We start from the raw sequence: 26,926 nt of genomic DNA, 5'->3' as shown, positions 1-26,926 counted from the left end.
CGCAGGACAATGTCCCCGTGGGCACATAGCCTTACAGCGCCCTACACAAGCACTTGACAACTACACACAACAATATATATATATATATATATATATATATATATATATATATATATATATATATATATATATATATATATATATATATATATATATATATATATATATATATATATATATATATATATATATATATATATATATATATATATATATATATATATACAGTGTCTACAAGTAGTATTCAACCCCCTGCAGATTTAGCAGGTTTACACATTCGGAATTAACTTGGCATTGTGACATTTGGACTGTAGATCAGCCTGGAAGTGTGAAATGCACTGCAGCAAAAAAGAATGTTATTTCTTTTTTTATTTTTTTTTTAAATTGTGAAAAGTTTATTCAGAGGGTCATTTATTATTCAACCCCTCAAACCACAAGAATTCTGTTTGGTTCCCCTAATATATTAAGAAGTATTTCAGGCACAAAGAACAATGAGCTTCACATGTTTGGATTAATTATCTCTTTTTCCAGCCTTTTCTGACTAATTAAGACCCTCCCCAAACTTGTGAACAGCACTCATACATGGTCAACATGGGAAAGACAAAGGAGCATTCCAAGGCCATCAGAGACAAGATTGTGGAGGGTCACAAGGCTGGGAAGGGGTACAAAACCCTTTCCAAGGAGTTGGGCCTACCTGTCTCCACTGTTGGGAGCATCATCCGGAAGTGGAAGACTTATGGAACTACTGTTAGCCTTCCATGGCCTAGACAGCCTTTGAAAGTTTCCTCCCGTGCTGAGGCCAGGCTTGTCCGAAGAGTCAAGGCTAACCCAAGGACAACAAGGAAGGAGCTCCGGGAAGATCTCATGGCTGTGGGGACATTGGTTTCAGTCAATACCATAAGTAACGTACTCCACCGCAATGGTCTCTGTTCCAGACGAGCCCGTAAGGTACCTTTACTTTCAAAGCGTCATGTCAAGGCTCGTCTACAGTTTGCTCATGATCACTTGGAGGACTCTGAGACAGACTGGTTCAAGGTTCTCTGGTCTGAAGAGACCAAGATCGAGATCTTTGGTGCCAACCACACACGTGACGTTTGGAGACTGGATGGCACTGCATACGACCCCAAGAATACCATCCCTACAGTCAAGCATGGTGGTGGCAGCATCATGCTGTGGGGCTGTTTCTCAGCCAAGGGGCCTGGCCATCTGGTCCGCATCCATGGGAAGATGGATAGCACGGCCTGCCTGGAGATTTTGGCCAAGAACCTCCGCTCCTCCATCAAGGATCTTAAGATGGGTCGTCATTTCATCTTCCAACAAGACAACGACCCAAAGCACACAGCCAAGAAAACCAAGGCCTGGTTCAAGAGGGAAAAAATCAAGGTGTTGCAGTGGCCTAGTCAGTCTCCTGACCTTAACCCAATTGAAAACTTGTGGAAGGAGCTCAAGATTAAAGTCCACATGAGACACTCAAAGAACCTAGATAACTTGGAGAAGATCTGCATGGAGGAGTGGGCCAAGATAACTCCAGAGACCTGTGCCGGCCTGATCAGGTCTTATAAAAGACGATTATTAGCTGTAATTGCAAACAAGGGTTATTCCACAAAATATTAAACCTAGGGGTTGAATAATAATTGACCCACACTTTTATGTTGAAAATTTATTAAAATTTAACTGAGCAACATAACTTGTTGGTTTGTAAGATTTATGCATCTTTTAATAAATCCTGCTCTTGTTTGAAGTTTGCAGGCTCTAACTTATTTGCATCTTATCAAACCTGCTAAATCTGCAGGGGGTTGAAGACTACTTGTAGGCACTGTATATACAAACAATCATACATTAACTACACAATACGTAAATTCTAGAATACACCTTCTAGTATATATATCTATCTATCTAGATATATAGATATATGTATGTATATGTGTGTGTGTATATATATATATATATAGATATAGATATAGATATAGATATAGATATAGATATAGATATATATATATAGATATATAGATATATATATATATATATATATATAGATAGATATAGATAGATATAGATATATATAGATATATATATATATATAGATAGATATAGATAGATATAGATATATATAGATATATATATATAATATAGTACAGACCAAATGTTTGGACACACCTTCTCATTCAAAGAGTTTTCTTTATTTTCATGACTCTGAAAATTGTAGATTCACATTGGAGGCATCAAAACTATGAATTAACACTTGTGGAATGAAATACTTAACAAAAAAGTGTGATACAACTGAAAATATGTCTTATATTCTAGGTTCTTCAAAGTAGCTACCTTTTGCTTTGCTTACTGCTTTGCACACTCTTGGCATTCTCTTGATGAGCTTCAAGAGGTAGTGAAATGGTTTTCACTTCACAGGTGTGCCCTGTCAGGTTTAATAAATGGGATTTCTTGCCTTATAAATGGGGTTGGGACCATCAGTTGTGCTGTGCAGAAGTCTGGTGGATACACAGCTGAATAGACTACTGAATAGACTGTTAGCTGTTTTTTTCTTGCCATAATACAAATTCTAAGTAAAGAAAAACGAGTGGCTTTAAGAAATGAAGGACAGCCAGTCCGAAAAAATGGGAAAACTTTGAAAGTGTCCCCAAGTGCAGTGGCAAAACCATCAAACGCTACAAAGAAACTGGCTCAAATGAGGACCGCCCCAGGAAAGGAAGACCAAGAGTCACCTCTGCTGCGGAGGATAAGTTTATCCGAGTCACCAGCCTCAGAAATCACAGGTTAACATCAGCTCAGATTAGAGAGCAGGTCAATGCCACACAGAGTTCTAGCAGTAGACACATCTCTAGAACAACTGTTAAGAGGAGACGTTGTGCAGCAGGCCTTCATGGTAACATAGCTGCTAGGAAACCAAGGTCCAGCTCACCCCAAACCATCCTGATTGGGTTTAGGTCTGGTGACTGTGGAGGCCAGGTCATTGGCGTAGCACCCCATAACTCTCCTTAGTCAATTAGCCCTTACACAGCCTGGAGGTGTGTTTGGGGTCATTGTCCTGTTGAAAAATAAATGATGGTCCAACTAAATGCAAACCGGATGGAATAGCATGCCGCTGCAAAATGCTGTGGTAGCCATGCTGGTTTAGTATGCCTTCCATTTTGAATAAATCCCCAACAGTGTCACCAGCAAAGCACTCCCACACCATCACACCTCCTCCTCCATGCTTCACGGTGGGAACCAGGCATGTAGAGTCCATCTGTTCACCTTTTCTACAAATACACGGTAGTTGAATCCAAAGATCTCAAATTTGGACTCACCAGACCAAAGCACAGATTTCCACTGGTCTAATGTCCATTCTTCGTGTTCTTTAGCCCAAACAAGTCTCTTCTGCTTGTTGCCTGTCCTTAGCAGTGGTTTCCTAGCAGCTATTTTACCATGAAGACCTGCTGCACAAAGTCTCCTCTCAATAGTTTTTTTAGAGAAGAGAAGGTGTCCAAACTTTTGGTCTGTACTGTGTGTGTGTGTATGTATATATGTATATATATATACATATATATATGTATATATACATTGTGTATGTATATGTAAGGTAAATTACTGAATTGTGCGTTTACCACTCTACAAGTATAAAAATATCCCTTTGAGAGCTCGGTATAAATTTATACTAACAATACCCAAATAAATTAACATTTTACATCTCTTGAGCCTCAGGAATCACACACACACACAGTGCTGGCCAAAAGTATTGGCACCCCTGCAATTCTGTCAGATAATCAGTTTATTCTTGAAAATGATTGCAATCACAAATTCTTTGGTATTATTATCTTTATTTTTTTTTTTTTGCAAGAAAAAACACAAAAAAAGAATGAAACAAAAATCAAATCATTGATCATTTCACACAAAACTCCAAAAATGGGCCAGACAAAAGTATTGGCCTCCTTAGCCTAATACTTGGTTGCACAACCTGTAGCCAAAATAACTGCGAACAACCGCTTCCGGTAACCATGAGTTTCTTACAATGCTCTCCTGGAATTTTAGACCATTCTGCTTTGGCAAACTGCTCCAGGTTCCTGAGATTTGAAGGGTGCCGTCTCCAAACTGCCATTTTGAGATCTCTCCACAGGTGTTCTATGGGATCCAGGTCTGGACTCATTGCTGGCCACTTTAGTAGTCTCCAGTGCTTTCTCTCAAACCATTTTATAGTACTTTTTGAAGTGTGTTTTGGGTCATTGTCCTACTGGAAGACCCATGACCTCTGAGGGAGACCCAGCTTTCTCACACTGGGCCGTACATTATGCAGCAAAATTTGTTGGTAGTCTTCAGACTTCATAATGCCATGCACACACGGTCAAGCAGTCCAGTGCCATTGGCAGCAAAGCAACCCCAAAACATCAAGGAACCTCCAGCATGTTTGACTGTAGGGACCGTGTTCTTTTCTTTGAATGCCTCTTTTTTTTTTTTTTTTCCTGTAAACTCTATGTTGATGGCTTTTCCCAAAAAGCTCTACTTTTGACTCATCGGACCAGAGAAGATTTTCCAAAACGTTTTAGGCTTTCTCAGGTAAGTTTTTGCAAACTCCAGCCTGGCTTTTTTATGTCTCGGGGTAAGAAGTGGGGTCTTCCTGGGTATCCTACCATACAGTCCCTTTTCATTTCAGACGCCGACGGATAGTACGGGTTGACACTGTTGTACCCTCGGACTGCAGGGCAGCTTGAAATTGTTTGGATGTTAGTCAATATTCTTTATCCACCATCCACACAATCTTTCGCTGAAATCTCTAGTCAATTTTTCTTTTCCTTCCACATCTAGGGAGGTTAGCCACAGTTCCATGGGCTTTAAATTTCTTGAAGACACTGGGCACCGTAGACACAGGAACTTTCAGGTCTTTGGAGATGGACTTGTAGCCTTGAGAGTGCTCATGCTTCCTCACAATTTGGATTCTCAAGTCCTCGGACAGTTCTTTGGTCTTCTTTCTTTTCTCCATGCTCAATGTGGTACACACAAGGACACAGGACAGAGGCTGAGTCAACTTTTATCCATGTCAACTGGCTGCAAGTGTGATTTAGTTGTTGCCAACACCTGTTAGGTGCGACAGGTATGTTACAGGTGCTGTTAATTACACAAATTAGAGAAGCATCACATGATTTTTCAAACAGTGCCAATACTTTTGTCCATCCCCTTTTTTATGTTTGGTGTGCAATTATATCCAACTTGGCTTTGACAGTTTTTATTATTTTTCTTCATTGAAGACAAATTAAATGAAGATAATAATACCAACGAATTTGTGATTACAATAATTTTCAAGAATAAACTGAGTATTATCTGACAGAATTGCAGGTGTGCCAATACTTTTGGCCAGCACTGTGTGTATATATGTGTATGCGTGTATGTATGTATGTATGTATGTATGTGTATATATATATATATATATATATATATATATATATATATATATATAATTAGTAGGTGAAGATACAGAACAGGTTTTTTTTTTGGGGGGGGTCAGGGGGGCTAGTTCAAATGTGGGGATGCATCAGAAAATCATTACTATGAACTAAAGTCTAACCATGGCTGTGTTCGGCTGTTATAGTTCTCTAGTCAGCCAAAGGTAGCGAAAAGTCCTGTGCGATCCACGCCTGGTTCATTTTAAGGAAAGTCAGTGTTCTCACATTGGCTGTGGACAGCCGTGTGTGCTTGTCTGTTATGACCCCCCCCCACCCCCGCCGTGCGGAACACACGATTGGATATAACACTTCGGATATAATACCTCCAAGGCATAAAGGGCAAGCTCAGGCCAGGTTTCCAATTTCGAGACCCAGAAGTTAAAGGGGGCAGACCCATTAGATTGCACCTCAAGATGCTGCCCCCTCCTCTATAAGCTTTTTGGCTGTGTGCAGTTCCTGCCACGTATGAATGTATGGACTGGTTTCAGGTTACTCTAACAGGTAATCACAGACGCCCATTCTCTGTTCTGGTGTCTGTGGTTGTCGGACATCACAGTACTGTAAAAATAAATAAATTATTAAAAAAAAAAAATGAAATAGCGTTCCGCAGTGTTTTTGATTCTTAGTGCCGATAAAGTAGGTGGCTATGGGCTGCCAACCCCATCTGCCTGGCTTTACCTTGTCTAGCAATCAAAATTCAGAGAAGCCCAATATTTTGTTTTTCATTATTTAAATAATTAAAACCAGGCTGTCTGGGCCTCCCCCGCTGTGAATTGCACCCCTCAGCCACCCCAGAAAATTGTGCATTCATAGAAGCGCTTATTTCTTGCGCTTTACCCAGCTCGTCCAGCGGCCCTGATGACGGTGGCACGCTGGGTAATAATGATGTAAGGGCCAGCTTTGTATTATCAGCTGGTTCTAAACCCAAAATTCATGGTGTCACGCCAAATTAGACATGGCCACCATGAATTTCTAGTAAACAGTAAAAAAAAAAACGAAACACATAACATTTTTCTTATTACAAATAAAACCAAAAAAACATTTAGAGACTCCATCTTTATTATAAAAAAAATCCTTAGTCCGACGTAGTCCACAGGGAGAGCAATGTCAGCTTTGCTTCATCGCTCTGAACAGACAAGCATCTATACAGATCGAGAAGCAGGCGGACAGTGAGACCGGAGTCACACTTGTAGGTGACTCGGCGAGTCTCACATTGGCATCACCCGGCACGGTTGCTCACTTTCGACAGGAGTGTCTCAGCTGCTTAGAAATATATGCAGCCGACCTCCTGTAAGAATAGTGTGCGGCTGTACCAGGTCATGCGATGCGAAACTCGCCGAGTCACTGGCAAGTGCGTCTCCGGCGTGATAGTCAAAGCTCCATTGAGTCCATAGCTAAGCCATGGACTTGGGTGAATCTCTGATGTCACTGCGAACACAGCAGTAAAAAGCCGAAGACTGTCGAGTGACGAGCAGTGCAGTGAATACCACCGGACGTTAATAATCAGACACTGGAGCAGAAGCGGCCAGGAGATAGTGGGTCTGCAGGACGCGTCACGGGATCTGTAAGTATAATCATAATGTTTTTAATAATGTGCTTTTTTTACAGCCCCAGAACCTGAACTGTAACACGAGTTTCCATGGAAAGCTCATGTTCGGCACCTTGTGCATGAACACTATGTGTTCGGTATGGGTTCAGAACTTTACAGTTCGGGTTTGCCCATCCCTAGTAGTCATCCAAGAAGGCCTAGGTCACATCTTGCCACCTGTAGTGTCCTGATCCCCTATTGTACTTTTGAATTGAAGAGTTGCAGAACTCTTTAGCCCACTTTTTTTTATTTTATTTAAGGAGTTGTTCACGTTTCAGGAAATTTTCTGCAATACTTGCAGATTGCTGCATTGTAAGCGTGTGTAATGTTCACATCACATGAATTCAGCTTTGCTTGCAAATTGCATACTTAACAACAATAAGGTCTGAATAATAGATTCACTGCAAAACTGAATTAAAACAACACTCGTGGAGCAAAATACTCCACAACAAACAGTGATTTCAAATTTGGTAAAATAATTTGTTCGTTGAGTAAATATTAAAAATATAAATATAAAACAGCAGTAGATGTAATAAATAATGGTGCTTCAAGAAGAGGGACGATATATAAGCATAAATATTGATATTATAGTAGGCACAAGAGTGAACAAAACTTCAGTATTCAATACAAATAGAATATATTATTATTTAGAAAAAAATCAAGTATCAGTGAATATGTCTAGTTTAAATAAAAGTTTAAATATTCACAGATGAGAATAAAATTCATTTGTAATAAAAAAAATTAAATCTACTCTACATGAAAAATATATTTGGGTGAACCGTGACAAATGAAATCAGTTTCCAAATAATAAATTTGTGTGAATAAGAAAAAATAAATAAATGACAACATGGAAAAACTAGTGTAATTCAATACTATGTATGTGTTCAACATGTTCCATGAGGCATTTGTGTGGCAAAGTGCTATGTGCTGATTAGAGACCAGTGAAGTAAGGTGCTTTAGGTATAAAGTGCGATAGTGATTGCTATAGATAGACAATAATGCATCCAGATATGATTCAATTGCCAATAAAGTAAAGTGCTCCCGTACCAGTAAACGATAATTACCTGATGTATAGTGCTCTGTCATCCCTCTACCTAGAGGGACCTGGTAGAGGGTCGACAGAGCACTAAACATCAGATAATTATCATTTACTGGCATGGGAGCACTTTACTTTATTGGCTATTGAATCATATCTGGATGCATTATTGTCTATCTATAGCAATCACTATCGCACTTTATACCTAAAGCACCTTACTTCACTGGTTTCTAATCAGCACATAGCACTTTGCCACACAAATGCCTCATGGAACATGTTGAACACATACATAGTATTGAATTACACTAGTTTTTCCATGTTGTCATTTATTTATTTTTTCTTATTCACACGAATTTATTATTTGGAAACTGATTTCATTTGTCACTGTTCACCCAAATATATTTTGCATCTAGACTAGATTTAATTTTTTATTACAAATGAATTTTATTCTCATCTGTGAATATTTAAACTTTTATTTAAACTAGACATATTCACTGATACTTGATTTTTTTCTAAATAATAATATATTCTATTTGTATTGAATACTGAAGTTTTGTTCACTCTTGTGCCTACTCTAAAATCAATATTTATGCTTTGTATATCGTCCCTCTTCTTGAAGCACAATTTTTTATTACATCCACTACTGTTTTATATTTATATTTTTAATATTTATTCAATAACCAAAGTATTTTACCATATTTGAAATCACTGGTTTTTTGTGGAGTATCTTGCTCCACGAGTGTTGTTTTAAATTGCATACTTGTGGTTATGTGACAACTACTGGAACTGGCAAGCAGAGTGGAATCCTTGCAGTGTGTTCATTACTCAGCATTTGGTTTCATCAAGCTGCATGGTTTTACGAATAATTCCTTGGGGGTGGACAACACTTGGAAATACAGTGCAATTTGCCATCAGTAAGTTACAAGGCAGGAGGAGCTGAACATACTGAAATACAGTTTTGTAGGAAGGCATTCAGTATGACTTGCAATGAAATACCTGCTCATTTTGTGTACTTGAACCCACTGTACGGTCTCAATTGGTGAACTACCACTGGACCACTAAATTTAATTTCTAATGGAATGGTTTGCTGCTGCACCTTTTCTTATCTACAGTGCTGGCCTTAAGGTACCGTCACACATAACGAGATCGCTAGCGAGATCGCAGCTGAGTCACGGTTTCCGTGACGCAGTAGCGATCCCGTTAGCGATCTCGTTATGTGTGACACCTACCAGCGATGAGGCCCCTGCTGTGAGATCTCTAGTCGTTGCCGAATGTTCCAGGCCATTTTCTTCAAAGGCGATGTCCTGCTGGGCAGGACACATCGCTGTGTTTGACACTGTGTGACAGCGTCACAGTGACTGCTGAGATCGTTATACAGGTCGCTGCTGCGACCTGTATTGTTCCTGCATTGCTGTTAAGATCTGACTGTGTGACATCTCACCTGCGACCTCCTAGCAACTTACCAGCAATCCCTATCAGGTCGCATCGTTTTCGGGATCGCTGGTAAGTCGTTGTGTGTGACTGGGCCTTTACTCCAAGTAGTTTTTCAATACAGACTAGCACAGAGTTCACTCTAGGGACAGGTTTGATTTTACACCATTCACTGGCTTCCAAGTGACATCTGTCCCTATTGAAAGGTTTTAGTTCTTCTGTTGCCTCCATACAGAAATCTCACATCTTTGTGAAACATTAACTTCTTCCTCGACACGTTACAATCTGCTCTAACTCCCCTCAGAACTACTTTCATGATCCTCTTCTGGAAAATTTGGTGCTTTATCCAGTTTTCGATTTCCTACCAAAGTAGATTTCATCCTTCTATCTGAAACAAGGATATCGTTTTGTCATTTTGTATGTTTACGTCTCCTCACACGGAACATTCCTACCATAATTAAGTTGTAAGTAGCTGTTCTATTTTTATGGATATACTTGTCTTACTTCCTTCTTCCTCTGCTCAGACTCTACCTTTTCACTGTTAAAGAAGGTCTATGGAAGGGTCTGCCCGCATCTAAGGCTGTAATCGCTTGATTTGGTCACCATTGGCAAGGGATACTGGGCTACGTTCTCTTTATCACAGGGTCTTTGAGGCTGCTGTAGGTGAGGCAGTCACAGTTGTTTCTGTTGTTGACTTTGGGGAATCTAAAGATATCTCTGTCCTCCAGTTTCACAAAAAATGGAGCATATTTTTGAGGGGCATTTACCATTGAACTGAATCTGTAAGCAAGTTTTTGCTATCTAATCTGAATACAGCATGCTGTAGGGTTTATAACACAGAATTAATTGATGCATCGCTTATTAAGCTGCCTGCTGTTGTTTATTTGCAATGGCAATGATTGTTTTAGCTCCAGGACCATATCATTGTTTAGATTGTTGCCTCATGCCTGGAATCCAACATCCACCCGCCTTTGATAAGCAGCTCAACATCTATAGCTATTGTACATAGAATGGTCTGGGTGGGGGCAGCTTTCTGAGCTCTGCTGCATGCGAAATCTAAAAACATTGTGTCAGAACTGCTGCCCACAGTAATCTAAGTGATGCATCATTTGATGCAGGTTCTCTACCGACATCATGCTGCTCTCAGATGAGGTAGCAAAAACCTGCTGACTCATTAATTTGAAATTCTTTTCATATTTAATTCATTGGGATTAAAATCTCCCATACAAAATTTGTCTGTTTCTGTAGGTCTTTAACGAGACTGATTCTCATTTGTTGATTTGGTTATCCTTGTTTGGTTTTTTTTGTAGATCTTTTTCCCTCCAGAAAGCCATTGCTTTTCCCTCCTTGCTCATTCTACATGCGGGTTTAGTTCAGTGCTCGCAATAATGATATATGCTGGTAGGAGTGTACACATTTGGGGGCTTAGTTTTAGATTCCTAGTGGCAGTATCCTATAACTAAGGTTCCAGTGCCCTCCAGTGAACTAGTAAAGGAAAATGATGGCGTGCACTCTGTCGGAGTGGAGGTGCTGGTAGATAGGATGGTTATCCCACGTAGTATATTCTTAAATATCAACGCACTCTCAGGTATAATTTTGCAAAGAGGAGCTCAAGTGTTATTGGAAAAATTATGTTGAACAAACAATAGGTGCCAGTAAATTGTGCAAAGACTTGCGACCAAGCAACGTTTTGACCTTCTCAAGGTCTTGTTCACGCTGTCGCTCATATATAGAGTATATACGGCACTCCTGCGCCTATGGCCATGTTTAACAGCCTATGGGGGCACCCTTGAATAATGGAGTGACCTGATGCTGCAGCACCTAGATGTAGTAACGTACTTTCTGTAATGAGTCCTTAAATTGAAATACAGTGCTCCCGCGCTTGTGTCCAGTGGTTCTTTGGTTGTAGACACTACATAGAACCAAGGAACCACTGGACACAAGCGCAGGAGCGCGGTATTTCAATTTAAGGACTCATTACAGAAAGTACATCACTACATCTAGTTGCTGCAGCATCAAATCACTCCATTATTCAAGTTTGCCCCCCATAGGCTGTTACACATGGCTATAGGCGCAGGAGTGCCATATATGCTCGAGTGAACTAAACCAGAAATGGATTTTCCAATGAGAACTCAAAACTCTTTCTTGTAGTCTGATACATATTCTGTGTGTTCTTTCTTTAGCCGGCTTCTTGGCTGTAAACAGAAAATTATTGATTTACTGCCTCAAATTGAGATGACTGTGAATAATATAAAGGAGGCAGATAATTCGCTGATGCAGATGCAGTCCAAAAGGCAGCGAGAGATCTGGCACCTTCTGAAAATAGCTTGTGTAAGTATACTTCTTCTTTTTTTTTTTTCCCCTAGTATGCCCTCTCACTTAGTACTATAAACTATCATGGTCACTATAGGTTTGCAGGTTTTCTCACCCTTGTCCACAGCTGCATGGAACCTGTATGACCCCCTAGGTAAAAAGACATACAGCCTCCGTGTGCTCAGTGATATTGTCACACAAAACTATTAAAATCTGATGAAACATGCCATGTTTTTTTTGTCCTGACATGTTTTTTATGCAGGTGCATAGATGGTTATTGCACTATTTAATATGACCATGTGCATGAGCCCTGAAGATTAAGTTTTGTTTTTTTTTTAATTTGCTGATTGTAATAAGGGAAAAAAATGCTAGCAGAATAAAATGTACAATATGAAAAAAAGTTTCACAAAGTAAACAACGCCTTTAAAGGGAATCTGTTACCAGGACAGGTTTTTGTAAGCTCAAGACTGCATACTGCAAGGGTTAACACCAAGAATGGATGGATGCTTGTCTTGTCAAGGTCCCATCAGTTGTTTATTTGCTATGTTTGTTTAAGCAGCAGGACACAATGGAACTCTTCATTGCTTGAACAACAATGTCATGCTCTCATCAGTTCAGCACTCCCCCTCCTCTGATTGACACCTCACTGTCAATGTAAAATCTCTATTAAGAGCCTGGTGTGGGCGAGACCGCTCACCCAGGTCTGCTAGATGGCTAAAACTAAAAATTTTGATTGTGTCAGAACGGATGCACCCAGTAATCTAAGGGATACATCGTTTGATTCAGAATCTCTTTGTCTACATCATGCTGCTCTCTGGTGAGGTAGCAAAAACCTGCTGACAGATTCCTTTTTAAAGGTTAGTCCTATTTCATGCATTTTTGTTTTTTATGCCAGTTATGTTTAGTAGATGCGATCAGACCAATGCATTTAATTATAGAGATTCCAGTTGTTTCCTTTTCAAAACCTTGTTTTGCTTTGCTAATTCCAATCAATTCTCCACTGACAACAAGTGTCTATTCTCAAGATTGATGCAGGTCCCGTTAGTGGTACCTATATCAACTACATATTGATGTCATTTTCCGTTGATATACCATAAATCAAGCCAGGAATGCCCCTTTTAAATTAAGGAATTGTGGGCAACCATAATACATTGTAAAATAGTGGTAGACGTTCCCCTATTGTTTCAGAACCTATTACAGCAATGTTATTGCTTTACAGGGGTTAAAACTCCTGAATTTGGCTCACTGTTGTGGTGCTTCTTAAAGGAAATCTGTCACCAGGTTCTTGCCACTTAATCTGAGAGCAGCATAATGTAGGGGAGAGATCCTGATTCCAGCAATGTGTCACTTACTGAGCTGCTTAGTGTGGTTTTGATAAAATCACTGTTTAATCAGCAGTAATTATCATTAGAGGACTACTTGTCATGCTGCCAGGTAGTCAAGTATATTCATGACTTTGTATAACTGCTAAATGTACAGCAGAGAAAACATTGATTTTATCAAAATGACAGAAAACTGCTAAGTAAGTGACAGCGATGGAATCAGGGTCTGTGTCTCTGTTTATCCCTACTCTTGAGTGTGTGCTTTCTCTACCTCTCTTTCACCTACTTTTAATAACATTAACACACTGCAAATTTAATAAGCGATACCGAAAGGGAGAGGGAAGAGACTGGAGACTGCAGAGAAGAGTAGAAGGAAGCATAGAGATAAATGATTACCCATCATTAGACATGTGGAGGTGGAGACATTGTTACATGTACATTGGCACGATCACTGATGCACTTTACTATCTTGTTGGCTAGAGCAATAACAGTTGTTTCTTTTCATTTTAGACTCAGAGCTCTGCACGCTCCCTAGGATCTTCCAGTTTAGAAACACATCGCACATCGGGCTGGCCGGACCCACATTCTCCACAGGCTCTTTCATCTATGCTGATCCCAAAAGACAAGAACAAGTATGATGCTTTATATAAAGTATTATCTATCATCTTTTTCAAAGTGGGGCACATTTATTAATACTGTATAATTCTTAGACTAGGCAGTCTTAAAATGTTCCATATTTATCTTGATGGTTTATGTTGTTTGATAAATCTGGCATATTTTAAGACTGTCTAGTCTTCATTCACACCACTTTTCAGTTGCTTGGCTGTATTCTGGAATAATCTGCCACAGTTTTGGCATATGGAGTCGCATATTTAGCCATTCTTTTCCCGGTAACCTCCACACTATCATAAGTATGGTGAAAGTGAAAGATACACTTTTCACACAAATTACTCCAGCGTTCTGGGACATAAGTCTCCTATATGTTTAGCCACCATTGCATATTATGCACTTTGTTACACAACTATTCCATTGAAGCCAAATAAGGCAATAAACACAAAAGATTCATGCAGTAATATATATTTTATTATTTATCTCAAAAGAATTTTTCAATAAAAACAGAGAAGTTCCTATGAGGGACAAGTACATGTCAAAAAATAAGGTTATTAGGGGACATATATTCCTCCTGTTGTAAATACAGTGATGAAGGCAAAATCCTATCTCAAATAATATAGTATTACATGCATTCTATCAATCAAAAAAGCGTGCAATAAATATCAATCATTTAGCAAAAAATACATGTGTATATATATATATATATATATATATATATATATATATATATATATATATATATAATGTCTTTGCTATTGATGGCTTAAAATTATATCAAATCAATTAGCTGTAGAAGAATATACCATACTCGTGATAAATATATTACTATACAGATAAATATAAATATATCATTTTCAAAGAATACATATAAATATATTGCAATGTTGTTGTAGATATATTGCACGACCCAACAGATATATTGCACTGTTATAGATACGGTATATTGCACTACTAATACGGGCCAATAAATATATTGCACTATTGATGCAAAAATACTTTAAATTTAGTGGTTATAAGCCCAATATAGCAGCTGAAACATAGATCGCTCCGCATAAATAAATACCTTAATATATATGGGATAAATGCATCAACCTTAGTTTCTTTAAGTATACCATGATAAATTATAATCACAGGGGGACTGTATCCATAAATATCAAATTTAGAATCTACAAAGAACAATAGATACCTTTAAAAGTAGAAATATTTTTTAGTAGGAGCTGCAGGTATGCGCTTCCATCCACCCTAATGACCGTTTCACACCTGCTTCTTCCAGGGGGCGTATCATGTACTCTTGTCATCAATTACACACCGACTCAGTTTTGACTGATAATTAAACTGAATACAACATACTATATATAAGGCTAGTAAGTGGCGCATGATGCTGTCTGCGTTTTTCCATACCTTGGACACTTCCTGGTTGCGCACAATATGTTTGAACCGCTGTGGCCACCTATATGCGCTTCCGGAAGTTACGGGATCGCAGACAACACATGCCCATTACCCGTGTCAAGTGACTTAATCCTCGGCCCGATAAACTAGTGAAGGTATAGACTGCACATGTGTGAGTCCAGCAAAAGCGTCATAAATGGAGCTTCATGATGATGCACTTTCAGAGCATCGCAGAAAGCTCAGAGGTCAGCCGACAGACGCATGCGCACACCTTCTGACAGGGACAAAGAAGCCTAAAATTGCATGAAAAGTACATAGACGCCAATATGAAAATAGAGATTAAAATAGTAAATGTAGATTGCTGTCAAAAAAATAATATATACACATAAATGGTGCAATATATACACCCAATGAAGGTAATAATAATATAATCACATAAAGTGCCAAGCGCAATGTAAGGTGAAAAAAATAATAAAAAGAAAAATATGAGAATGTTAAATACTAATAATATATATTAAATACATAAATAGTACTATAGACATATTTTAAGACAGCAAATGTATAATCTGGATATACATAAAACAAATGCAATATATAAATATATCCAATGGTATTAGATACCCATACAGAACACCACTAGTGTATTAGGGTACTTTCACACTTGCGTTGTTTTCCTTCCTTCACAATCCCCCCTTTTGGAAAACAGCGGAATCCGTTAACGGATTCTGCTGTTTCCCATAGACTTGTATGGATGACGGATTGTGCCAAAAGGACCTGCGTTGCTTCTGCTGGGCGACGCTCCGTTGCTTCCGCCCAGCGGGAGGAACGCAGCATGTAACGTTTTTTTGAGCAGTGGAATCCTTAGGATTTCACTGTGCATGCTCTCTCTGGCTCCCTCTGCACCCGTAACTAAGGTAAATATCGGGTAACCACGCAAAGTGCTTTGCCCGATATTTACCCTGGCCACGTGTTCAGGGAGACCGACACTTCCCGGCTCGGATCCGCCCCCTCCCGCACTCCGCTCCGCGTGTGTGTGTGTGTGTGTGTGTGTGTGTGTGTGTGTATATATATATATATATATATATATATATATATATATATATATATATATATATATATATATATATATATATATATACACACACACACACCTATCCTCAGCGCCATGGCTGCGCCCCCTCCCGCACTGCACTCCGCATATGTGTATATATACACATACGCACACACTCTCACCTGTCCTCAGCGCCATGGTCCCGCTCAGCTTCGCACCCCGCAAACATTCTCAGCGGCCGAGCGATCAGCTGATCACCCGGCAACCGGCTGCTGGGAGCGATCAGCTGATCACCCGTCGGCCGGCTGCAGGGAGCGATCAGCTGATCACCCGGCAGCCGGCTACTGGGAGCGATCAGCCGATCGTTCACAATAGTCTGCCGCCGGTAAAACTGTAAAAAAAAAACGATTCCGTTGTTTTGCAGCATCCGTTGCATCCGTTGTGCCCACTATATGCAACACATCCGTTGCATCCGTCACACAACGCAATGCAACGGATACCGTTCAACGCAAGTGTGAAACTAGCCTTAAACACATTAAATATAACCTTATAAAAAACATTAGGTACACATCAAACAGTCAGACATGCAAACATAATTTTGGCCCTGTACGTACTCTGTGGTTTTTACCGCGGTTTTGCTGCATGTTTTGCTGCAGAAAAAGTTCATAACCTTTCTGCAGTCCTTCCCCAGCAAAACCTATGGTAACAAAACAATGCTGCACACTGCTGTTTTTTTCACCTACAGGTTTTGCTGCATGTTTTCTGCAGTAAAAAGAATTGCATGTCACTTCTTAATAATGGTCAAACACCGCAGGGAACAACCAGCGGAAAAAACGCGGCATATCGTGTTAAAACCGCATGCAGTTTTCGGGTGCGGTTTGCTGCGTTTTTTTGCCGCAGGTACAGAAATCTGTCAGAGGGTCCAGAATTTTCTTACGAAAATTCGATTTTCTAGTGCGCACAGGGCTTTTGAATGACTTTACATCCTCCACATATTTTAAATATGGATCATCATAAAGACATCACTGTGTAAATCATCATGTAAGATATTACTGTAGTATCCCCGCAGAGGAAGATAAGGCCCACCCTAGGCTAGAAAAAGAAAAATATTAAAATGCCTTAAAACTGAATATAAAAACATGATCCCAGAAATTAACAAAAAATAGTGGCTTCAATGGAATAATTGTATAACAATTTGGTGAAGTGTCATGCACCTAATGTGTTTCATCGGACTTGGTTGTAACTAATATTATGCACTTTGTATTAAAAGGAATTTTCAACTAATATGTAATCAATAAATTGTTGAATTTGCAACTTTCTCATTATTAGAGAGCCCTTTAAACGTGCCATAGAAGAAAACCTGTTTTATCAGAAGCAGCTCAGCACCTTGATTATGGAGAGCACAATGGAACAAGAAAAAAGCTTAGTTGTAAGTATGTGTGAAAATATACAAGTATGAGTGTATGCTTCCCAATCCACAGAGAGCATGTATCAGACACTGGCTGTATGGTCTAAGCCAGGTATGTATGATGCTGCAACATTTCAAAGTTTAGTAGCCACCAAGACCGTGCTGTATACTAGTTGGACAGTAGGGTCCCCGGCTTCTTCTCCCTGCCCACTGCTAATCACTGATATGTCTTTCATGCAAGCAGAGCAAGTACATTCACTTAAGGGATGCATCAGGGAGAAGTCACCTGGTCTTCCATGTGGCTCGCTCCCCGGCGGTGTTAAAGTATTTTTTTCTCTGAAATTGAAATGCCACAACATTTCAGAATTAAATGCACATGGCTAAAATCATATATATAGTGGCTGATACACTATGCCCATGGATTGGACAGCATGTATTCGCTGTCAGGTTCTCTTTAAGGACAGAACTTTATAGTGGCCATACCAAAAACTGTAACTTTATTCTTCTTTAACCATTCTTTTGTAGAAGGACTTGTACAATTTGGGTCATTGTCTTGTTAAATAACCCATGTTCTTTTGAGATTTAATTCATGGACAGATTTCCTGACATTGTCTTTTAGCATTTGCTGATAAAATTGTTATGTCTTATTCCATCAATGATAACCATTATCCTGTCCCAAATACAGCAAGACAGGCCCAAATCATGATACCACTGTTTTTCACAAATGATATGAGGTTTTTATGCAATGAAGTGCTTTTCTTTCTCTAAAGGTAGCACTTCTTATTTAACCCCTCCACAACATTGCAATTTTCCATTTTGCGCTTTTGTTTTTTTTCCCACCTTCTTCCAAGAGCCATAAAGTTTTTAATTTTCTTTCAATGTAGCCATATCAGGGCTTGTTTTTTGTGGGCTAAGTTGTACTTTTGAATGACTCCATTCATTTTTACATTATATTGTACTGGAAAACAGGAAAAAAAATCTAAGTACGTTGACATTGTAAAAAAAAAAAAAAGTGCAATTCCCCTAACGTGTAGTTTTATTGAAGTGGTGAAAACAAAATCAGAAATTTGTAAGAATTTTTTGCTTTGTCGCCATTTTACGTGATTTGCAACATATTCATTTTTCAGTATATGGGGCTGTGTGAGGGCTTATTTTTTCGGCCCTGAGCTGCCATTTTTATTGATACCATTTTGGGGTAGCTACAGTGTTTAGATTGCCTTGTTTAGATCCTTATTACCTTTTATTGCAATGTTGCAGCCACCAAAAAAATTTTGGATTTTTTTATTTTTTTTCTTCATTACGCCATTTACCAATCTTTTTTTCCTCACCTTTTTATTGTGTTTACTGATATTTCCTTTTGGGTACTTGAAGCTGCGATCGTCTGATCACTTGTCCTATACAGAGCAGTGCAACAGCAGAAATCACGATACCCTATCAATGCTGGCTTGCAGCGAACATTCATTGGAGGATCATAGTGACAGACACAGAGGTCATCAGCTGACCCCTTGCCATCATGACAACCCATCGCAATCACATCACTGGCACGCTGATGGGAGCGGGAAATGATGTGCCACCTGCCGACACATGTTACAGCCTGCTGTCTGGGATTGACAACAGGATTTAACTGGTTAACCCTCATAATGGCTGATTCAAAATCAGCTTGGTGTGTGAGTCTGCATCAAATACAGGGACGCGGTGTTGGTGAGAGAGTTGAATGGTGTATTAGTATGTCTGTTTGTTTTTCTCTTTCTTTTTTCTCCTGCTAGCCAGCAAACTGTCCACTGTTGTTTCTACAGACAAACCGATCCAGCATTCCCCACTGTGACACTAGCATTACCATTTTTCCTGCATGTGGCTAAACCTGAGTGCAGGGTGGGAAAGGTTTATATCGTCTGCTGATTAATGCCTTGGAAGAGCTGCAGACAAAAAGGATATATTTTGTTTCTTTTGTATGACTTGGTTGTTTTCTTGATCTGTACAAAGATTGTAAGCATCCTTTGTACTTCAGTAGGAGATATCACTGATTTATTATTTATTTTTAAAATGTAATTTTTTATTATTTGCATCAAGTGTATAAGCCTTTAACACTGTTTCCGAGTAATGGCATGTGGTGTATTTAAGGGCATGTGGTAGAAGATGTGTGGTTCTTGTTCAGTGTATGAGCTGAATATTGGGGATCTGTCTGAGCCAAAGGTAGCTGCAACTTAATCCCAAATTTCCTGAATTTTTGTATTGTATTTTTCATGTTCAAAATAAATGAGCTCTGATTGAAACTCCCCAAGTGATCACCTTCTGTGATATAAAGAGTGCCCACACCGCAACACACGGCCTTTAACATCTTTGTTGGTTGGCCACTCCTGGAGAAGTTAATATTGATCTTAAAGGGAACCTGTCATCAGAAATTTAGCTATAAAGCTAAAAGTTCCCCCCTCTGCAGCTCCTGGGCTGCATTCTAGGAAGCTTCCTATAGTTTTTGTGGCCCCTTTTATTCCAAAATAAATACTTTATAAACTTGTACCTTTTCTTATGCAAATTTCTTTAATCGTCCATGGGGGCGGGCTGCCTGATGTACGTTGCTGTCCTCCTGCCGATTTACGCCGCCCCCAAACGCTGAATTTCAAACCTCAGGACGCCGCCCCTGGGCGCCCGTGGTCCCGCGCATGTGCTGTGCTACTGTAGCGGTGCCGTGCACTGCGTGCACGTGTGACCGCTGGTGACGCTTTGTGCGGGCACCGACTGCTCCGTCCGCTCCTCCCATCTATTTCCTGCTGCTGAGCAGGATGGGAAGGAGGTGACGTCCGGTCATCTGGCCAGCGAGCAGAACGCTGGAGGAATAGCCGAAAGTGCGGTCACGAGGTTATGGGCGGCACTTGCTGATGACACTCACAGCGCCGCCCATAACCTCGTGCCCGCGCAAAGCGTCACTAGCGGTCACACGTTCACGCAGTACACGGCACCGCTACAGTAGCACAGCGCATGCGCGGGACCACGGGCGCCCAGGGGCGGCGTCCTGAAGTTTGAAATTCAGCGTTCGGGGGCGGCGTAAATTGGCAGGAGGACAGCAACGTACATCAGGCAGCCCGCCCCCATGGACGATTTAAGAAATTTGCATACGAAAAGGTACAAGTTTATAAAGTATTTATTTTGGAATAAAAGGGCCCACAAAAACTATAGGAAGCTTTCTAGAATGCAGCCCAGGAGCTGCAGAGGGGGGAACTTTTAGCTTTATAGCTACATTTCTGATGACAGGTTCACTTTAAATTTTCTTTATTTGTGCACAGTGTGTGTGACTGTAAATTGTTAGAGACCAAACTCTTAAGCTGGGTTTACACGCTGCAACATCGCAAAGGACATCGCTGTAACGTCACCGGTTTGGTGACACAATAGCGACCTCCCTAAGTCTCTGCTAAGTCTCTGGTGAGCGTTCAAACCGGCAAACCAGACCAACAACTTACCAGCGATCCGGACCTGCAGAGCGACCTAGCTGGTTGTTGGGGACGTTGATAAGCAGCCTTTTGAAAGGGAAGTTGCTAACAAAGTCGCTGAAAAGGATTCACACACTGAAACTTCATGCTGCACAGCGGGAAACAAAGGACCTAGGAATGGTCCTGAACGACTTGTAGTGATCAGCAACTTCCAGCAACTTCACAGCAGGGGCCAGGTCGCTGATAGGTTTCACACACTGCAACATCGCAAACAACATCGCTATTGCGTCACAAAACCGGTGACGTTACAGCGATGTCGTTTGAGATGTTGCAGTGTGTAAACCCAGCTTTAAGAGAACGTTTTGTAACCACTAAGCAGCGATCTGGCCCCTGCTGTGAGAGCGCTGCTCATTACACACAGCCCTGGTTAATTTTTTTATTGTTGCTCTCCCGCTGATAAGCACACATCGCTGTGCATCGCTGTATATTTACCTTCGTTACCAGCGTTTGCAGCTCTCACGCTGCCAGTGCCGGCTCCGTGCTCCCTGCACACGTAGCCGGAGGACACATCGGGTAAATAAGCAAAGGTTTGCTTATTAACCCGATGTGTGCTGTGGAGTGCAGGGAGCCAGCGCTAAGCGGTGTGCGCTGATAACTAAGATACACGTCGGGTAACCATACCCGATGTTTACCTTAGTTACCAGTGTCCGCAGCTTCCAGACGCCGGCTCCCTGCAAGCGCAGCATCGCTTCCACGTCGCTGCTGGCTGGGGGCTGGTCACTGGTCGCTGGTGAGATCTGCCTGTTTGACAGCTCACCAGCGACCACGTAGCGACGCTTTTTTGCTTGCTGTCATGTTTTGTTTGAGGGGACTCTGAACGGGGACATCACAGGAGGATGGCCCTGTAGTCACTTCCCCGAATCCTCTATCACCCCTACCCCTCCATATGACTTCTAAAATTATTTGTGATGAGGCAGGAAGAAGGGATCACTGCTTCTTTCTCAGAACTACTCAGAACTACTTCGGTTTTGGTGCCATTCATTTTCAGTCCCCACTGCTCTTGTTTCTACCGTCCGCATCTTCAGTTCCCAGTGCCACACTTTTTCTGCCATTGCTGCCTCAATTACTGAAATGAGATGTCATCGGGGCTGGTGATAAAAGCAGGGTGAGTTACAGCAGCGCTGCCCCCAGATAACCGTTCATGACAGAAGTTGTGGGGTGGAGCTGGTGTCCCTTGCCCTGCTTTGCCCCCTCCCCATGACAGTGAAGCTGCAGTCACTTCTCCGTTTCTCTGTAACCACTATAGATTCCGGATATCATCAGAGGAAGGTGAAGACAGACTCTGTAGAGAGTGACCACAGCACCAACCCTTGATGACCTGACCTGCTGTTTTAGGTGCTGATAGAAGATGCTGAGAAGTACCATTTTTTTCGGACTATAAGACGCACTTTTTCCCCCCCAAATGTTGGGGGGAAGTGGGGGGTGCGTCTTATAGTCTGAATGCAGTGAATGGCTGCGGGGAATGAGGGTGCTGCGGTGGAGTGGGTCATTGGTGGCATGAGTAGGCTGTAGCAGCGCCTGCCGTGACCACCTGGGCCTGTTCATTTCATATGCATCCTCCCGCCCATCATCTCTCAGCGCTGAAGTCGGCGCTGACAGGTGGGCGGGATGATGGGCGGGGGATGCGCACATAGTAAAGAGCCGACCCGCGTGATCACCCCTGGCAACTACAGCCTGGAGTGATCAGGTGCAGCTGTATACACTGCTCCCCGCGCATCATCATCAGCACGGGGGGCAGTGAATAAGTATACTCACCCGTCACCCTTGAATGCAGCATCGTGATGTCCTCCTGTCTGCCGGCCGCTGCTGTGTGTGGAGACTAGCAGTGCGCACAGTGATGATGTCATTGCTGTGCTCACCGCTCTCTACACACATCAGCGGGCGGCAGACAGGAGGTCATCGCGATGCTGCAGGGGAACGGTGACTGCTCCACACAGGTCAGCGGCGCTGCTGCTGGCACAGACAGGAGGACGAGCGATGCTGCTGGAGTGAGGAAAGGTGAGTATAAACGTTTGTTTTGGGTTTTTTTGTGTGCCATAGGATGCAGGCCATTTGCCAGGATGGGCGTATATTGCAGGATGGGGGTATATAGCAGGATGAGTGCATATACCAGGATGGCAGCATATACCAGGATGGGCGTATATAGCAGGATGAGGGCATATACCAGGATGGCAGTATATAGCAGGATGGGGGTATATAGCAGGATAAGGGCATATTCCAGGATGGGGGTATATACCAGGATTACGGTATATAGCAGGATGAGGGCATATACCAGGATGGCGCTATGAAGCAGGATGGGGGCTATACCAGGATGAGGGACATATATACAAGTATGGGGATCATATACAAGGCAGGAGATCATTACCAGGATGTAGTAACTTTAGTAGAGAATTTGGGGACATTACCCCCATAACAGTGTCAGCAGCGGATCCTCGCCACATAACAGTGTGTCAAGACCACATTTTTTGCTTAAAATTTTATTTTCCTCCTCTAAAACCAGGGTGCGTCTTATGGTCCGAAAAATACAGTAATTGCAGAGCAATCCTCCTGTGACATTCTGTTTGAGATGCCCCTCAAATGAATTTTCACAGGAAGGAAAGAAGAGAAATGGACATACAGTGGGTGAAAACAGTATTGAATACGTCACCAATTTTCTAAGTAAATATATTTCTACAGATGCTATTGACTTGAATTGAAACCACAGATGTCCATAAATTATGTATAATGAGAAGTTACAGAGTAATAAAGCATTGAACACATGAAGAAAAAGAGGTGCAAAAAGCCATGAAAAGTCATGGCACCAGCTGAAATCTATCTGTAATTAGAAAGCAATCCTGCCATTTAGTGAAAAATATCATTTAACTGATGGCCTATAAAATCTCATTACCAAGGTGCCACACAAGAAAGATGTCATGATCGATTAAAGCAGTGAGCTGTCACAAGGCCTTCGCAACCTTATTGTTGCAAAACATACTGATGGCATTGGTAACAGAAGAATTTCTAAAATTACTGAAGGTTCCAGTAAGAACTGTTAGGGCCATAATCCGGAAGGGTAAAGAACTTCATAAACCAGCCATGACCACCTGCTCCTTCCAAGATTTCAGACAGAGGAGTAAAAAGCATTATCAGAAGAATTGTTTCATGAGCCACCTGTGGAAAGCTACAGAAAGACCTGGAATCAGCAAGTACAATTGTTTCAGAAAAAAACTATAAATAATGCACTCAATCTCCATGGCCTGTATGCACACTCACCACTATTACTATTGCTGAACAAAAAGCATTTGCAAGCCCGTTTAAAGTTTGCTCTACAATATTTGGAAGCGTCTGTAAAATGCTGGAAGAATATAGTCTGGTCAGATGAGACCAAAATTGAACTCTTTAGATGCCCTAATACACACCACGAAAATGCACTGCATATCACCCCAAAAACACCATACCAGCAGTGAAATGTGGAGGGGGGAACATCATGGTGTCAGGCTGTTTTACAGCCTACACACTGGCAAACTTCATGTAATTTGAAGGAATAATAAATATACAAATGTACCGAGAAATTCTAGATAAAAATTTGCTGCCATCTAACAGTATTATGAAGATGAAACATGGGTGGACGTTTTAACAAGACAGTGATCTTAAACACACAACTCAGGAAACTCTCAATTGGTTTCAGAGAGCGAAAAAAAAGCTGTGTGGATGGTTTTGCCAATCACCTGACCTGAATCAAATAAAAAATGTGTGGAGAGAATTAAATAAGAGATCATATAAGGAGCTCATGGAACCTTCAGCATTTGAAAAGTGAGTTTGTAAAGAATGGGGAAAAAAAATCACACCTAAGCAATGCATGCTCCCAATTTCCCCATACAGGAGGCATTTTTAAACTTTAATCACCAACAAAGGCTTTTGAACAAAGTATTAAATACCTTTTAGTACTCTTATTCAATACTTTTTCCCTGAGTCATTTCTCATTATTATACATCACTAAATTTATGGACATCTATGGTTTGATTTCTTTGCATTTGTGGATTGGATGGATTACTACTGATATCTTTGGAGAAAGTCATGTCAAGAGCACCTTTAAAAAATTGGTTAAAAGAGCTGAAGTCCTCAGTGGTTGATACCTTTTAATGGCTAACTGAAAAGATAGTAATAATAGCAAGCTTTCGAGACTACTCAGGTCTCTTCATCAGGCTCAGTATAACACAAAATCTGAAGTCACATATTTATACACAACAGATGTGACTCTTCAGATTTTGTGTTATGCCATGCCTGATTAAGAGACCTGAGTAGTCTCGAAAGCTTGCTATTATTACCATCTTTTCAGTTAGCCATTAAAAGGTATCAACCACTGAGGACTTCAGCTCTTTTAACCAATTTTTTATCTCTACTGGCTAACACTGTACAAAGATATATTTTTCCTGTATCAAGAGCACCTTTAGAAATATATTTACTTAGAAAATTGGTGATTTGTTCAATACTTATTTCAGCCCCTTTAGGTATTAGTCGTATGGAGAGAACAGTAGGGTACATTTAAATAAAAAGTTTTTAAGACTTAAAGATAGATATATACAGTTAGATCCAGAAATATTTAAGCAGTGACAAGTTTTGTCATTTTAGCATTCTACCAAACATATTCAGGAAAGAGTTATATAATCGATATGGGCTTAAAGTGCAGAAACTTAGTTTTAATTTGAGTAGTCACATCCTAATTAGTGTAAGGATTTATTAATTACAGCTCTTTAATATGTAGCGGCCTCTTTTTCTAGGGACCAAAACTTTGTCAATTATCTCTAAAGCTCTTTAATTTAATGGGATAGTCCCTCATTAATCCCATCAATTAAGCAGGTCAGGAGCCGATTCCAGGTGTGGCATTCAATGTGGAAGCTGCCACTGTTAACATTATACAGTGAAAGAAATTCTCAGAAATGTTAGAAGCAGCCAAATCAACAGTTTGGCACATCCTGAAAAAAAGAAAAAAAAATAGCACTGGAAACTTAAAAAGCCCTGGATGTCCATGGAAGACCACAGTATTGGATGATTGCAGAATCTTTTGCATGGTGTAGAAAAACACCTTCACATTCTTCACTGAAATGAAAAACATTGGTGTAAATCATTAATCAAGCTTAAAAATAGAAAGGCCAGGTTACACCTTGCCAAAAAAAAAAATCTAAAGAAGTCAGCCCAATTCTGGAAAAGCATTCTTAGATCAACCTGTAACAAAATGATGGGAAGAAGTGTTTGGAGAAGGCTTGGAACTGCTTATGATCCAAAGTACACCATATCCTCTATAAAACATGATGAAGGCAGGGTAATAGCATAGGCATGCATGGATTACAGTGGCACGTGTCACTGGTGTTTATTGATGATGTAACTAAAGACAGGAGCAGCCAGATAAATTCTGAAGTATATAGGCTATATTTTCTGCTGAGTCAATCAAATGAAGAAAGGTTGTTTGGACGTCAGTTCACACCACAGTTGGACAATGACCCAAAACATACTGCAAAAGCAATATATAAAATATGTACATAAGCAATGACCATTTTGTGATGCACTCATTTGCATCATTAGACAATTTTTTTCTTTAATCATTCATAGTTGTAACTGCTATATCTTTTATTTACCTAAGTTTCACTATACATTAATGGCTGAAAGTGTTGGCACCCTTGAAATTGTTCCAGAAAATGAAATATTTTTCCCAGAAAATTAGTGAAATTACCAAAGTCATACACAAGCTTAATTCCTTTCTATGCATTGGAACAACACACACAAAAAAAGCCAAATTGGACATAATTTCACACAAAACCGGAAAAATGGGACAAACAAAATTATCACCTTTCCAAAATTGTGGTTTAACTTTGTTTCAAG

At 40.5% G+C, this 26,926-nt stretch overlaps 1 protein-coding gene across 3 annotated transcripts in view; it reads left to right on the top strand.

Moving 5' to 3' along the window:
• CHUK (component of inhibitor of nuclear factor kappa B kinase complex) overlaps positions 1-26,926 on the top strand; it is a 496,520-nt gene that overhangs the window by 456,327 nt on the left and 13,267 nt on the right. For all 3 annotated transcript variants that reach the window (XM_075349105.1, XM_075349104.1, XM_075349106.1), the window contains 3 exons: positions 11,671-11,818; positions 13,633-13,754; positions 17,504-17,603. In XM_075349105.1, coding sequence (XP_075205220.1) covers positions 11,671-11,818; positions 13,633-13,754; positions 17,504-17,603 — 370 coding nt within the window. The remainder of the gene's footprint in view (positions 1-11,670; positions 11,819-13,632; positions 13,755-17,503; positions 17,604-26,926) is intronic.

Source organism: Anomaloglossus baeobatrachus, chromosome 5, assembly GCF_048569485.1.
Source record: "Anomaloglossus baeobatrachus isolate aAnoBae1 chromosome 5, aAnoBae1.hap1, whole genome shotgun sequence".
Classification (NCBI taxonomy): Eukaryota; Metazoa; Chordata; class Amphibia; order Anura; family Aromobatidae; genus Anomaloglossus; species Anomaloglossus baeobatrachus.
The sequence above is the reverse complement of the archived record's forward strand: the minus strand, read 5'-3'. Positions and strand labels throughout refer to the sequence as shown.